General features: G+C 32.6%; 1 protein-coding gene and 1 long non-coding RNA gene across 16 annotated transcripts in view; one reads left to right on the top strand and one right to left on the bottom strand.

Moving 5' to 3' along the window:
* Positions 1–13,976, bottom strand: part of Col24a1 (collagen type XXIV alpha 1 chain) — a 349,791-nt gene that overhangs the window by 5,019 nt on the left and 330,796 nt on the right. For 4 of the 5 annotated variants that reach the window (XR_010050132.1, XM_063257323.1, XM_063257329.1 and 1 more), the window contains 3 exons: positions 9,328–9,393; positions 8,330–8,498; positions 1,684–1,793 (listed from right to left, as the gene is read on the bottom strand). Coding sequence is in view for 4 of the 5 variants with exons in the window: in XM_063257323.1 (XP_063113393.1) it covers positions 1,684–1,793; positions 8,330–8,498; positions 9,328–9,393 (345 nt within the window). In the remaining variant the exon portion in view is untranslated. The remainder of the gene's footprint in view (positions 1–1,683; positions 1,794–8,329; positions 8,499–9,327; positions 9,394–13,976) is intronic. The other variant, XM_063257335.1, reaches the window with a different exon arrangement.
* The window catches only part of LOC134477881 (uncharacterized), a 67,228-nt gene that overhangs the window by 26,289 nt on the left and 26,963 nt on the right, over positions 1–13,976 (top strand). For 4 of the 11 annotated variants that reach the window (XR_010050144.1, XR_010050141.1, XR_010050151.1 and 1 more), the window contains exons 3-7: positions 8,353–8,432; positions 8,930–9,037; positions 10,014–10,073; positions 11,427–11,491; positions 11,954–12,075. This is a non-coding gene — a long non-coding RNA (uncharacterized LOC134477881). Of the gene's footprint in view, positions 1–8,352; positions 8,433–8,925; positions 9,038–10,013; positions 10,074–11,426; positions 11,492–11,953; positions 13,922–13,976 lie in introns of those variants that run through there. The other 7 variants (XR_010050148.1, XR_010050155.1, XR_010050135.1 and 4 more) reach the window with 4 other exon arrangements.

Raw genomic sequence — 13,976 nt, 5'->3', positions numbered from 1 at the left:
GCAGTAGAAAAAGGAAAAAGAAAGCACAACAAAAATAGCAAATCATAGCAAAAGAGAGGAAAAGTCAAAGAAGGGCATAAGAATCCAAACATGAAAGGATAACCAGGAAGGTCATTATATTTAATAAAGCTAAATTCCTTCATTTTAACAGATCAGAAACATGTAAAATATTTAGCCTTCTGAGCCTTAGTTTCATTGTTGGTAAAGTAGAGTCTAACACCAACCTGATAGGGTTGTTATGAAGGTTGGAAGTGACAAATGTGATTTATCTAGCTTGTGCCTGTACAGAGTGGGTCCTCTAGTTTCACTCTCTAGGTAGCACTAGAATACAGGTACCTGATTTCTAGTCTTCCCAAGGTTGAGTTTATGGATAGGACAAATGGGAGAACTAATGCAAGTCACAGAAAGGATTGGCATGTAGCAGCTAACTGTTCCTATGTCCTTTTCACAACACTGTCCTCCTTCTCAAACCCTTTGTATAATAAGCCAATGTATGTATGTATGAAATGAAATGTATGTATGAAAGCCCTGGGCCAACTTCTGGGTGAGTGGGATGATGATGTGGATATTTTGGATGTGGGACTGTCATGCTGCTTTTTGTTAAAGGTCCATGGTTTCCTTAGGAATGGAAGAATCCTTCTGTCTGTTTCAGGGTAGTAATGAATAGAAGAATCCTTCTGTCTGTTTTAGGGTAGTAATGGTAAATGGCTATGGAGACAAAAGAGTGAAGCACCTGGTAATAAAGGAGAGGGTAATTCCACATTAAGCAGCTGGAGACTATCTTTTAGCTGCTGCCTCTTTATGGTGGACAAAATGCACAATAGGCACAAGTATCAATTCTTTGCTAGTGAGGAAAACATTTTTGGTAATATGCCAAGCTGGTTTAAGCATAAAAAGAAAGAAATTGTAGTTTTGCTTTCAGCATGTGTTGGAAGTAGAAGTAGGGTGTAGGCTTTATAAATTCTTTCTTGTTTGTTTGTTTTTGTTTTTTTGTCTTTTTCTTTTTTTTAATCTTTTTCTTTTGTATAAATTCTTGTTATATTACCCGGTATTAAATTAAACTAACGTTTATTCTAAATAGTTGAATTATACGGCTATCTTTGAAATTTTAAATAGTAATCACTGCATGTTTAAGGGAGATTATGATGTGCCCAATCACCAAAAATAGAAAGCTTTTGTGGCAAGTTTTTAGTGATGACGATGTAGTTTTCAGCAAAACCTTAGGTGACTGATTATTGATTATCAACATTGCAGTTGCTTAGGGATTTTTCTAATATATGTGCATGTATAAAAATAATATACATTGTATAAATTTTTAAGGAATTTTAAAAATGTGATCATTATAATAAGTCTAGCTGGAGACTCAGAGATGGAGGGAGGGGGAAGCAATAATGGGAAGGAGATGAAAATAAAAGAATTAAGACGTGTTATGTACATTTACTAACTTCCTATGACAAATATAATCATTATGTACTGCAAACATGTACAATACAATTAAGAAAAAAATCCACAATGAACACATCAATATTTATTGTGATTTTTTAAAAATAAAAAATTATTCCTCAGCATGAAGGACCTGTTTTGTTCTTAAAGTTTATAACTAAAATGATAGAAATTTTAAAGTAATTATTTATAGATATCATATAACATACTATGACATATTTTCTAAGATTTATTCTATACCTTTGTCACAGAAATAGGAGATAAACATGTTTGGCCACCAGCACTAAAATTGCAGAAAACTTCAATGGCATCTGATGGGCATCCAAGATTAGGATCAATCCAGTATTTTCCTATTAATTTATAGTAAAAAACAAAGTTACTTAGATGTCATGCTAAACTATGATATGTGTCATGATACATATTTTATTTATTATCATAGTCTCTGTTAAAAATACTTCAAAGATTATAAGCACATTTACATTTAGTGAAAGCTGTAAGCATTCTGTAAAATGGATATAGTTTAAGGTAGTTCATAATTTTAATTAAGATGATAGAATGATTGAATTTACTGCTTCATACTATAGATAAGAACACAACTAAAAGTATTATAAAGTTAAATAATTAATAAACATGTTGAAATTAATGAGGTATATAAAGTTAATTTGTATATATTTCTGTTTTACATTGCCAGAAGTATAACATAAATATTTTCTTTATAGTAGAAATAACCTCAAGCCAGGCATGGTGGTGTGTACTTATAATCTCAGAAATTTAGGAGACTGAGGACAGTAGAATTGCCGTGAGTTCAAGGCCAGTTTGGGTTATATATATGTGAGACACTATCTCAAAACAAAATAAAATAAAACAACCCCCAAAACCAAACAAACAAAAACTCCAACAACTTCACTTTCTCTAAGGAAAAATATATCTCTATAGGCAATACTGATAAGAACTGTTTCTGCTTTTAGAGAGAGAAACATAAAAGAAAATGATCATCATTTTTGTGCTTTTTACTTAAGATTCGTGAGAAAAGCTGAAGTCTATAGTTATTGTAAGCCTGTCATTTTTGCCTCCATTGAGTGCCCAAGAGAATAAAATGGAGCCTAAAGCCAAGCTACAGAAAATACTTATACTGAAAAGCATTACAGTAGCACCTTAATTACAGAGTGACAGATACAGAATACTGAAATAGTATCCTATTCTAAACACAAAGAATAGGAATGTTTGGGTGACATAGCTTTGCTTTCTTGTGTTAAAAAGGGACGGCATCTACATTGCAACTTCTATATTTGTATCTTTCCTTTGAATAAAGCAAATTCAAGGAAAGTCAAAAGTTTAAAGCAAGGTGTATTTATACTAGGACTGTACAATACTGTGGATACTGGCACATGTACATCTTTTTTATTGTAACAATGAAATGCATAAATTGAAAACTTTAAGTGCTCTGGCTTAATATATATATATATATATATATATATATATGATACATTTATTCTTTCAGATTAAAAAGTATGAAATTTATGATATCCCTCTTCTAATTATAGAGTGTTAGATAACATATTACCATGAAAAATATTTCTAATAAATAGAATTTTCCTCCATCCCACCCAAAAGGGAAGATAATAAGCTTCCAATAGGTAGACCTCCTTCTCTACTTCTTCTTTACACCATAATAAAGATTTCCCTAGTTCATCCTGGGCTCCTCTGAAATCTAAAAACCTACGTGAGTATTCTATTAGTCATTTAATCACACAAAATACATACTTGCTAAATTGATAGCTCAAAGGTTATAGAATTTCCCCTATTCCAGTGGTTTTCAAATTTTAATGTGTGTCAAACTATTTGTCAAATCACATAGGTGGGCCCCAATTCTAAAGTGGCTGATTCATTAAGTCTGAGGTGGGGCTAGAAAATCTGCATCTGGAACAAAATCTAATTCTAGTTTAGAGGACACCATCTGGGGAACTGATACTGATACTGATACATGGAAGGAAGAGGTGGAGGACATCAATTCTTCTTAGTTCCTTTTCATCAGAATGTTTAACATTTTAAGATTTATAGATTCTGGATTTTTAGAATCTGATGCAGTCTTCCAATATTATCTAAGGAAGTAAACACATACTATCATTCTTTCTTTCTTCCCAGAACTATTTTCCTCCTACTATGTGAACTAGTACATTATTCTTTTTAAATGAAAGGTTTTCCATGAAGCAAACTCTCATATGGGGTAGAACATTTTGAATTCAGGCAATATGTTACACAATGGTTAATTGCTACAAGCTTCCCAATTTCTTTCAAGGAATGCAGAGCTATAGATAAAGGCCGATATTGCAATATATTTTTGAGTGCCTAAATGTTCTAACTCAAAACTAGCTCTCCTCTGAGAATACTGCTTCCTTTGCAGCCTTTGAACTTCTGCCATGATTTCTACAGCATCGTTCATAGAGGTGGGAAAAGTCTTTCTTGTTCCCTCCAGACTAGGCTCCTCATTATCTCCCTAAAAACATTCTGTGTTGAAATTGCTGTCATGTGGTATCACCAATTACGTGTTCCTAGTACAACTAAGTATTTTTCTTTGAAGATTTCAGCTTCTAGTTTGTTATCACCTTCGGAAAATCTATTTATGACCCACTTCTTGGTAATGTTAAATACACATAAATGCTTTTCTACCAATGATTTTCTACTTTACCCTGTCTCCAAATCTTACTTTAATTATTAACTTCCAAAGCCATATATGAGCCTCTGTTATTACCTATAACAGTATTTCCCTCAGAATTTTACCTTTCTTCTTCTTCAAACTCTATTTTCTGACTTGATCCACATGATATCTATTATGTATTGATATTATCACTTTTTAATGTTGTTTCTGATCACGTATTCACTTCTTACTTACCTCAAAACGAATAGTTCTTATAATTGTTTCTTAGAAGCACCTTTAACATCTTGCTCTACTTGACTTCACTGTTCTTGTGTTATGAGGACTAACCCAATATAAATTCAGTTTTTTGGCAAATTTGTGAAAAATACAACTGTGCTGACTGGACTCACCTCAAGTTCAGTTGTGTCTCAAGGACACATTTGACAATATTATGCCTTTCTAGTTCATTCCTTATCTTTCTTTTTTTTGTAACTTTAGTCTTTAGTCTTGCTAAATTTAAATTTTTATTCTAAATTGATGACCATACAATTTCATTGAAGTAACTGAAGCATTCTGAACAAAGATGATATAATAAAGCTCCCACTATCACATCTACTCATTTATCTGTAGTTGTATGCCTATGTCCTAAGAGAAGAAGTAGGATATAGGTATACAAGTACAGATACGTGAGTAGAGGTGACACTGGGAATTTATTCATGATAAATGGATAAATTGTGTTCTTATATAAAGTTTATAATGTATATTTACCTTCATCTTTAAATTCTACCTCATATTTATTCATATTCTCCCCACCACCACCCTGTAGTAAAGATCAGGAATCAAATTCAGGGCTTTGAGCATTCTAGGGAAGCAGTCTACCTCTGTGCTATATCTCAAGCCCTTGCTTACTTGTGTACTAGATATTGAACTCAGGGCCTTCACTCAGTAAATCTCCAGCCCCCTCGCCCCCCCATCTTTTTTTTGAATTTTAGAAATTTTTGAGCTAGAGTCTTACTAAACTGCTGAACTGGTTAGGCTGGGAACCTCTTACCCTACCTTCCAAGAATGTCTGTTTATTTTTAATTTTGAGGCAAGGTCTTGCTAAATTGCCTAGACTGGCTTAAACTTTTGATCATCCTGCTTCAGCCTCAGAAGCAGCTGGGATTACAGATGCACTCTACCATGTATGGCTCCTACCCTCTTTTGCCTCTGTTTTTGTTATTTGCTGTTTTTCCAGCTAAGCATTCATGATGTTTTGTTAACTTGTGTGACTGATTATCAAAGACTGTGTGTTGAACATTGTATATTTGAAATTATTCATGGAAGTAATTAGAGCCCTAGAATAATGTTCTTTGTTATGGAAGGTCTTTGTTTCAGCCAGATATGTGGGAATACCTGTAGTTTGGAATCATTTTAACCCAAGTTCAAAGATTAAGATTTTCTGAGCATTCAAATGATGTAAAGTGAGGCCACCATCTGTATATATGTTTGTTTTTTTCTAGTTTACCCCTCGCGTGTATCCTTTTGAAAACCTAACTTCTTGAGTCAGGTGAGCCACAGATTCTAGATTTTGACCCTTAGCCATATGAAGATGCTAAAAGGGTTACTCAGATTTACAACATACCAGGGCAAAAGTAGCTTCAAGTACGTGGTTCATGTCTCTGATGTCTTCAAAATCTTGCCTTGAGAGTTCCTTTCCACTTTGCTAGCTATTTTATGCTTTGAAATTTAAAAAATTACTTTGAATTACTTGTTTCATTACTGGGAATAGAAAGTCTTTAGCTCCATTATTTTTGCTTATCAGATTTGATGAGGTTTTAATAGTTACCAAACACTGTTAATGAATGTTGTTGATGAGGTCTGCATTGTTAAGTCCAATATCCTTTCTTAATTTTTCACTTCACTTGACATTAATTCAGTTACTCTCTGCATTCTGCAAACATTTGTTTTGATTTCCAGGATACCACATTTATCTAGTTTTCCTTCTATCTTATTGATACTGCCTTAGTTTACTTTGGTAGTTATCTCCCTGATCTCTAAACATTGGAGAACCCTAGTGCAGTTTTTAGACTTCCTTTTATTTGTTACCTACTGTGTAGGTAATCTTAAACAAGTATAGGTTTTAGATTCCATTTATATGTAAATGACTTCATAATTTTTACCTCTAGCCAGAACCTATCTTGACATCTTACTAGAATAGCCTGACAATCTTACTTGAACCAACAAATACTTCAAGCTAAATATATCCTAAACCGAGCTCCTCATCTTTTATCTAAATTACCTTCTCTAAAAGTCTTCTCCATCTCTATTACACAACTCTGTCTGCCAATAATACAAAATCTTAACAGTCATTTCTTACTATTCTACTCCTCTCATAACCAACATCTAATCGATCAGTGAAATGTGCTGGGTGTACCTTAAAGTATATACAAAATTCTGAAAATTTCTTATTATTTTCCCTGTTACATGTCTCCTGGATTATTTTAGTAACCTTTTCAGTGCTTTCCCTACTTCTACACTTGCCCTTATTATATTTGTAACATATCAACCAAAATAATATTTTAAACACATAATTCAAATTATGTTATTCCTTTACTCAAAAATTTCCAATGCTTTTTCAAGAGAGTACACTTAGAAGGTCCTACATGATCTGGTTTCTTGATCTTTGATTTAATTTTCTACACTGTCCCAATAGATACTCTCTTCTAGTCACATTGATCTTCCTGCTAATGCCAGAACATTGTAATTAACTGCATTCCCAGGCTCAGAGACTTGTCTTTTGTTCTTTCTGCCTAGAAATCTCTTTCCCTAGATTTCCTGTGGTTGGTTCCTTTGCCTCCTTCTAATAGCACCCAAGTGATGACTTTTTTAGAGGTGCTTTTTCTGATCATTCTCTTTAAAGTCACATCATCCACTCCATTTTCTATCATATTTTCCTTCCCCACTGTTTGATTTTTCTCTCTAGCACTTAACCATTTCTATTAGTGAAACATTTGAAGGCATTAAGACCTTTGTGATACTCCATAATCCATATCACTTAGCTATTTATCCTGTAAGAAAGGAACTTTCATATTGAATTTATATGCATTTCAGTATTCCTTTGAATTCTATAGAATTTCACTTTATGTCTTCAAATATAAGAAAGAATTAAGTTTAGAAATGTTATAGACAGCTATAGTTATAATTTTAGTTTTTATATTAATCTAGGGTATATCTATGGAAGTTAAGTATCTTGATAATATAAATAAATGAATATTGTAGTACATTTAAAAAGGAGAAATAGACTTTTTTGGGCAAGATTGTACAACTGTATTGTAATACATATATATGTGTGGGTACAAAATTAAAATAAAGACTACTATTCACCTTATAGAATGACATCGCATAGTTTTTTTTTTTTTCAAATCAGTATATGATCAATGTGTTGGGAACAGAGTTTGTATCAAAAATGATATATTTGTTATACTGACCACAGACAACATAGAAATTAAGATAATATGATATGGTGTAGCAGATAGTTTCCTCTATTCAAATGATAATTGCTTCTCTTGCTTAAAAGCCTTCCTTGATTATTTTACCCTAAATTCATTTTTGCTCCTCTGATGAATGCATTTCAGGTATCTGCAAAGGATATAGCTTTTTAGGAATAACAAAATCCTCTATCTTCATGGTCACTGACTCAACAATGAAGAATTTACATTCTTTGTGTAAAAATCATACTGTTAAGAAGTGTGATGGAAGGAATTCTATGAGTTCCTTCTTAGTTTTGTTAACTTTGATGGCCCTAAATTACTTTTTTTTTTTGGTCTTTTGAGACAGTCATGCTATGCAGTTCAGGTCAGCCTTGAGCTCATTTTGTAGCCCAGGTTGGTTTCAAATTTGCAAGAAACCTTCTGCTTTAGCCTCCCAAGTTCTAGGATTACAGGCATGTACCACCATGCCCAGTTCTAAATTACTAATTCTGTGGAGAGCTGTTGTCTAAAGGCTCAAAAGTCAGGTTTGCCCATATTAGTTTTAATATGAATGTGCTGTGTTCCAAATATAAACTTTAAGCAAATGAGATAGGTAGGGAGATAATATCAGAAGTATGTCTTCCTCTCAGAGTATTTTGTTTTTAATGATTTGTTTCTGCCAGTGTTATGGTCACAAAAATGACCAAGACTTGGAATAAATGCATTGCAAATCTCAGATGCAGTGAAATGTTAAAATGAAGGTAGACATCAGCGTTTTTGAAAAACAAGAACTTACCATCTGATACCTTGTGTTCACAGTTGAGCAAATCTTTGCAGATTCGTGCTGGATTATCTCGTGTACCAAGAGGATTTCTGATGCTGTGCAGTAAGTTGCTAAGGTAGTTTAGAGTTTTGAATATCTCTGCACTGTGGTCAGTTAAAGTCACTTCAGTATTCTGGTATCTCTGCCAAGTCATCATAAGAATCAAATAAGCAAAAAACAAAAACAAAAATAAAAACAAAAAGAAAAAAAAATAAGAATCAAATAAGCAGTAAAATCCTAATGACAATCATGGATCAGGACAGAAGGAAAAAGTGTTCTTAATTGTGTATAGTGAGTTGGGAGAAGAATATAAAGAATAAATTATATTTAAGCATAGGCATATGTATATACTTTATTAATTTGATCTTCAGTAAGAGATTAAATTCATACTGGAAAGTTTAGTTTTCAAGCAGATGGAAGACTTAAAAAAACTACTATGCTTGCTGTTTAATGCTTTTTAAATTATACATGTAATAGAGTTTAAATAAGATAAATTAATAGTGATGATAGAGCTCACCTAAAGAACAATATTCTTTTTTGTTTGTTTTGTCATTTTTTTTCTTTTTGAGACAGGGTTTCACTATGCAATTGAGGTTGGTCTTGAGCTCACTTTGTATATCAAGCTGGTCTTGAACTTGCAACGATCCTCCTGCCTCAGCCTCTCAAGTGCTAGGATTACAGGTATGTACCATTATGCCTGGCAATATTCTTTTTTTTTTAAAGATTACTTTTAATTATTTTCTTCAGTGGTACCAATTTCTTACAAATAAATCTTTTTACAGTGGTAGTTTTGTTTTAAACATTTTCCTTATGAAATACCCTATGTATATTTCTTCTTGAAAATGGCTTCATATTTTCAATCTGTTTTAAATACAATCTTTGAGAGAGTGCCATATTTTGGCCTTTGAAAATTCTTCAGTTTAATTTGTGTTATATTGAGATTGCCAATATAAATAAAGCCAATATGTTACCTCCATCTGTAGGGCAGTGTTCGATTCAATCAAGGCTTGAATAGCAGCATTGATATCCATTTGTTTCTGTGTAAAACAAAACCATTTGAGATCAGCAATAAGATCAACACTGTGTGTTCTAAAGAAAAGATTGTAAATTCTGAAAGCACTGCTGTTAAAGTACACTAGACTTGTCTAAAAGATGTCTGTAATTCTGAAGGTTAGACAAATCTTGCAAATATTGTGTGGTTATCTGAAAGGAACATATGCTGCCTACATCCAGATCTCAAAAAGTCTCCTAATTAAAATAGGATCAATGTCTAGCACCCTTACATGAAAAACTATTTTTGCCTGTTGCACAAAAGCGTATATACACCATTCCACAATATGGAAGAAGAATGAAATATGATCCTCTCACTTAATAAATTGTAAAGTGAAGAATAAATAACTGTAGTAATTTTTAACAGTTACATTCTTGGAATGAAAATAGAATAAAATACTACTGTCCTGAGGTAGTTACCACATTAGTTTAATCTGATACTTCTGCGGTCTTAAAAACAACTTTTGAAGTTGGAAAATGTACCATTAGTCCCAAAAGAAATAATACAGCATGAATCCAATCTTCCTGCATTTAATAAAAGATATTTTTAGAGAAAAACTCAGTATAACCATTAGTAAAAGTCTTTTTGTAATTTTTTTTGAATCAGCTTGGAAAGTAAGAAGCATGAGTTGGGAGAAGGTTCTGGGAAATGAAGAGATAGTTCTGTGTAAGTGAACCAAGCAATTTAATTTCTTTCAGAATGATTGTACTGTTAAGATATCTTTTTATTTGGAGATCCACACAGTAGAAACTGTTTTCAGCAGATCTCTCATAACTCATAGTTGGTAGTCTAAAAAACTATTTAAAATGATAGGACAATCAATAAAATGTACTGTCTCTTACCTCAACATGTGTTTTTCATATTGGAAAAAATCAACTCATTCTGAAAACAGTCACTTTCATTACATAAAAACTGCCAAATACTGTAATATATATTGAGGATAAAATGTCCTTGTGAAACTTAAGTTTAGAGAGGAGACAAGCATTAATCAAGTAACCCTCAAAATACATTGTGATATGTACTGTGAAAGAAAAATGTGTGTACCTATGAGAGAAATTAGGGAGTTTATCAAATCTGGAGGATGTAAGATATTACAGGGAATAAATCAAGGAAGGCTTTCCTCAGATAGTAACAGTTAAGGTAAAACCTGAAGCATAAGTAAGAATTGTTAGGGGAAAATGGTAACAGCGCTTTTTAGGCAGAAGTAACAACCATGTACAAAGGCCACAAGACATGAATTATTCAAGGAGCAGAAAGGGTTAACCTAAAATGTTCTCTGAAAATTAAACAATTCTCATCAACCTTCTTTTGGAAATGGGAAAATTTTGGATAGGGGCCACACAAAAATATTGGCACTAAACATGGAAAACTGAGGGGAGTGCTAAACAACAGTCACTTTTATATTTCCACTCAGTCTCTTGTTGGTGATTAAGAACATTAATTACAACATCTGGCCTAGTGGTTCTCAAATTCTTCTGAATCAGAATGTTTTGTACTTTTTTATATAACACCTTAAAGAACTTTGCTTTGTGAGTTATAATTATGCTATTTATAACAGCAGAAGTATAAATGTAAAATTTAAAACTATGTGTGAATTACTGAAAGTAACAATTAGCTCATTATATATTAATATAAATAAAACAGTTTATGAAAAATAACTATTTTTCAAAAAATAGTAAGAAGGGTGATTTTATACTTTTATATATCTATTAAATGTCCTGATTTGATAATTAAATTCTCACATTTACTTCCTTACAAAAGCAAATGTTACTTTATTTTACTTTATGATATGTTACTTTATTTTTCTGCAGTGCTGGGATTAAGCCCAAGACCTTTTACATGCTGGTCAAGTGCTCAGATACATTATTTTAACTGGAATATAAGAAGAAAGTCTTGCTTCCTAGTGATAAGCAGTTAAAAAAGAGGCGCATTTTAGCAGCCTTTTCAGATAATAGGTATCCTTTGATAACTGTACCAAAATCTGAGTAATGGAAAGTGTTTTCTTTTCCTTTTGCTAAGGGTTGAACCCATGGTGTTGTGGATGCTAAGCAGGCATTCTGCTGCTGAGATATAACCAACAAGAGGTAATTTCTTACACAAAGAGCATGGCACTGGATTCTACAAACACATCTATTAGTTTTCTACTATAAAGTTTTACATAGGTGTAATAGTAGCATCTCAGCACCTTTGCCTGAGGGATACAGGAAGCAATACTGGTGTTTACCCACTTTGTACAATAAAAGGCAAGATGAGTATATGTGCAAATATGTCAAACTAGAGTTTTCACTGACATACTGCTCTCACAAACAGGTTTGGCATATGTTTACCTGAGCATCACAGAAGGTGTAATATACCCACACGACTCTAGGATTGGTTTTAAAAAAAGTTTCCTTTTAAATTTTTCTGGTAGAAGTAGCCTAATTCAGTACAATGGCACATGAAAAACCAGATTTGCAAGTTTTGAATGTCAAAAGTGAATCATCAGATTACTCATGCATGGATGATGAAGATAACTCATTATGGTAAAATATGTGTTTTCATAACAGAAGAATGATGTGGGTGGATGATGATGATTATGATGATGACAATGATGACTTTGACATTGACCATATGAGACAAAGTTCCTGTAACAGTGAAATGGAGCAAGAATTGACTGATACAGACACAGGTAATGCAGATCTTCTTGATTCAGATGACAAAGAAAACAGCAGTGTGAGTATATATCTGACCATAGAAATATTACACAACCAAATGGAATGTTATAATTCAGAAAATATAGTGAGGGTCTGGGCGGGAGTGAAACATACTGGACAAAATGCCAGTACTGCCATTCAGTGTTGGAAATTGTAATAAATGACATCATGCTACAAGATGCTGTGAAATACAGAAAGACTGAAATATAAGTAAAACATTCTGTATGTACTAGTGGCTGTATTCAAAGTTGTATTATGACACCTCACTAGATGAATTGAATCATTCATATGTCTGCTATACTTAACAGCGATTTCTCATGGTAATTGCAGGAGTGTAAAATACTTATGGAAACGTGATGGGTCAAAATATGTGATGAAAATTTATGCTCTTGTAGATGTGCAAACTTATTGTGCTTTCCATTTAGAAATACATCCTGAAACTCAACTATCAGGTCCTTATTTGTGTAATAAATCAAATGATGTGAACAGACTTATTGCTGCCATCTTACAAATTAATCAGAACAATTGATTTAATAGTTGCCAATTGGTCTTACATTTGTTCAATTTATGGTTGACCAGCACAGGAACTGTATACAGGAACAAAGCAAAAATGCCAAATGGAATGTTGCAATTGTAAAACAGAGAATTGTATTTTCTGATCTTTGGATTTCAGAAAGATTTACATTGGTTTCATATATGGCAAAGTAAAACAAACTGGTACTGCTGATGTCAACATTACACCATGAAAAAAATAGTGATAGGAAACCCTTGACAAAACAGAAGCCTGAGACAGAAATTTTCTAAAGCAAAACTAAAGGTTGAGTAGATATTATTGATGAGTTATGCAGCAAGTATAATATCACTCAAACCCAAATTTTTGACCAATGTTTGTGCTTTACTCAGTCCTAAACATGTGTAGCATAAATAGTTTACTAGTTTACAAAGAAAATAACAAGTACAAAATGCCATGAGGTAATTTTCTTAAGACAATTGGGACTGGAACTCATAAGAGATCATTTATAACAAAGGAAAAAAATGTTTCTTCCCAGGGAACTGTGTAAAAAAAATTGTGGACCACACTGGTGGCTGACAGGAAAAAAGACAGGGCAGCATCCCCAAAACCTACTATGACAACAGGAAAATCAAAAAATGTCAACTGTGTCCTATGTAGAAAGGACAGGAAAGTAAAACATATTTGGCATCAGGGTAAATGATATTTGTGCATGGAACATGGAATTTTCATAGGTGAAGACTGCATTAGTATGATATTTAAAGCAAAGATTATATCTTTTCTTTTTTTCAAAGATTATTTCTCTGTATGTTTATATTGTAGTTCAAATAAAACATTGCTCATATCATCTTTTACGTTTTGTAAGAAAGTACACAGTTGATATGAAAATGTTGATGTTTTTTCCAGATGTACAGTATATATTAAGAATTTAATACTTTATTTATTTTATTGACATTTCATGTTCCTGTTAACTACACATTGCCTGATATAGGAATGACCGCTTTATAAAACAGCAAGACTAGTGAGATGTCAAGTATATCCTCCAAAAAGGCCAAGGAAAGCAAAAGACATGTGCTGTCAGTGTAAGTGATATGTGTGACTGGCACATGCTGCTATCGTGTGAATATGTCTTAGGTGCAATAATTGAAGTAAACATTATTTTTCTTGGTAAGGCACTATTGGAATTTTCATTGTAGTTCATATAGGCATTTACTTCTGGTATTCTTTTTTAGACTTTGTATACCAAAACTCAGTTGATGTTCAAATTTTGATGCTTTTTTTATAAACCTCAATAAATATTAATAATGCAATACCTTATTTTTGTGATTTTTTTCTGTTAAGCTCTTACTGTTTAACATAATAAAA

The sequence above is a fragment of the Cavia porcellus genome, unplaced genomic scaffold (assembly GCF_034190915.1).
Source record: "Cavia porcellus strain 051 isolate PalLab524CR breed Dunkin Hartley unplaced genomic scaffold, mCavPor4.1 scaffold_1, whole genome shotgun sequence".
Classification (NCBI taxonomy): domain Eukaryota; kingdom Metazoa; phylum Chordata; class Mammalia; order Rodentia; family Caviidae; genus Cavia; species Cavia porcellus.
Note: the sequence above shows the minus strand (reverse complement) of the source record. Positions and strands in the feature narration are given on the sequence as shown.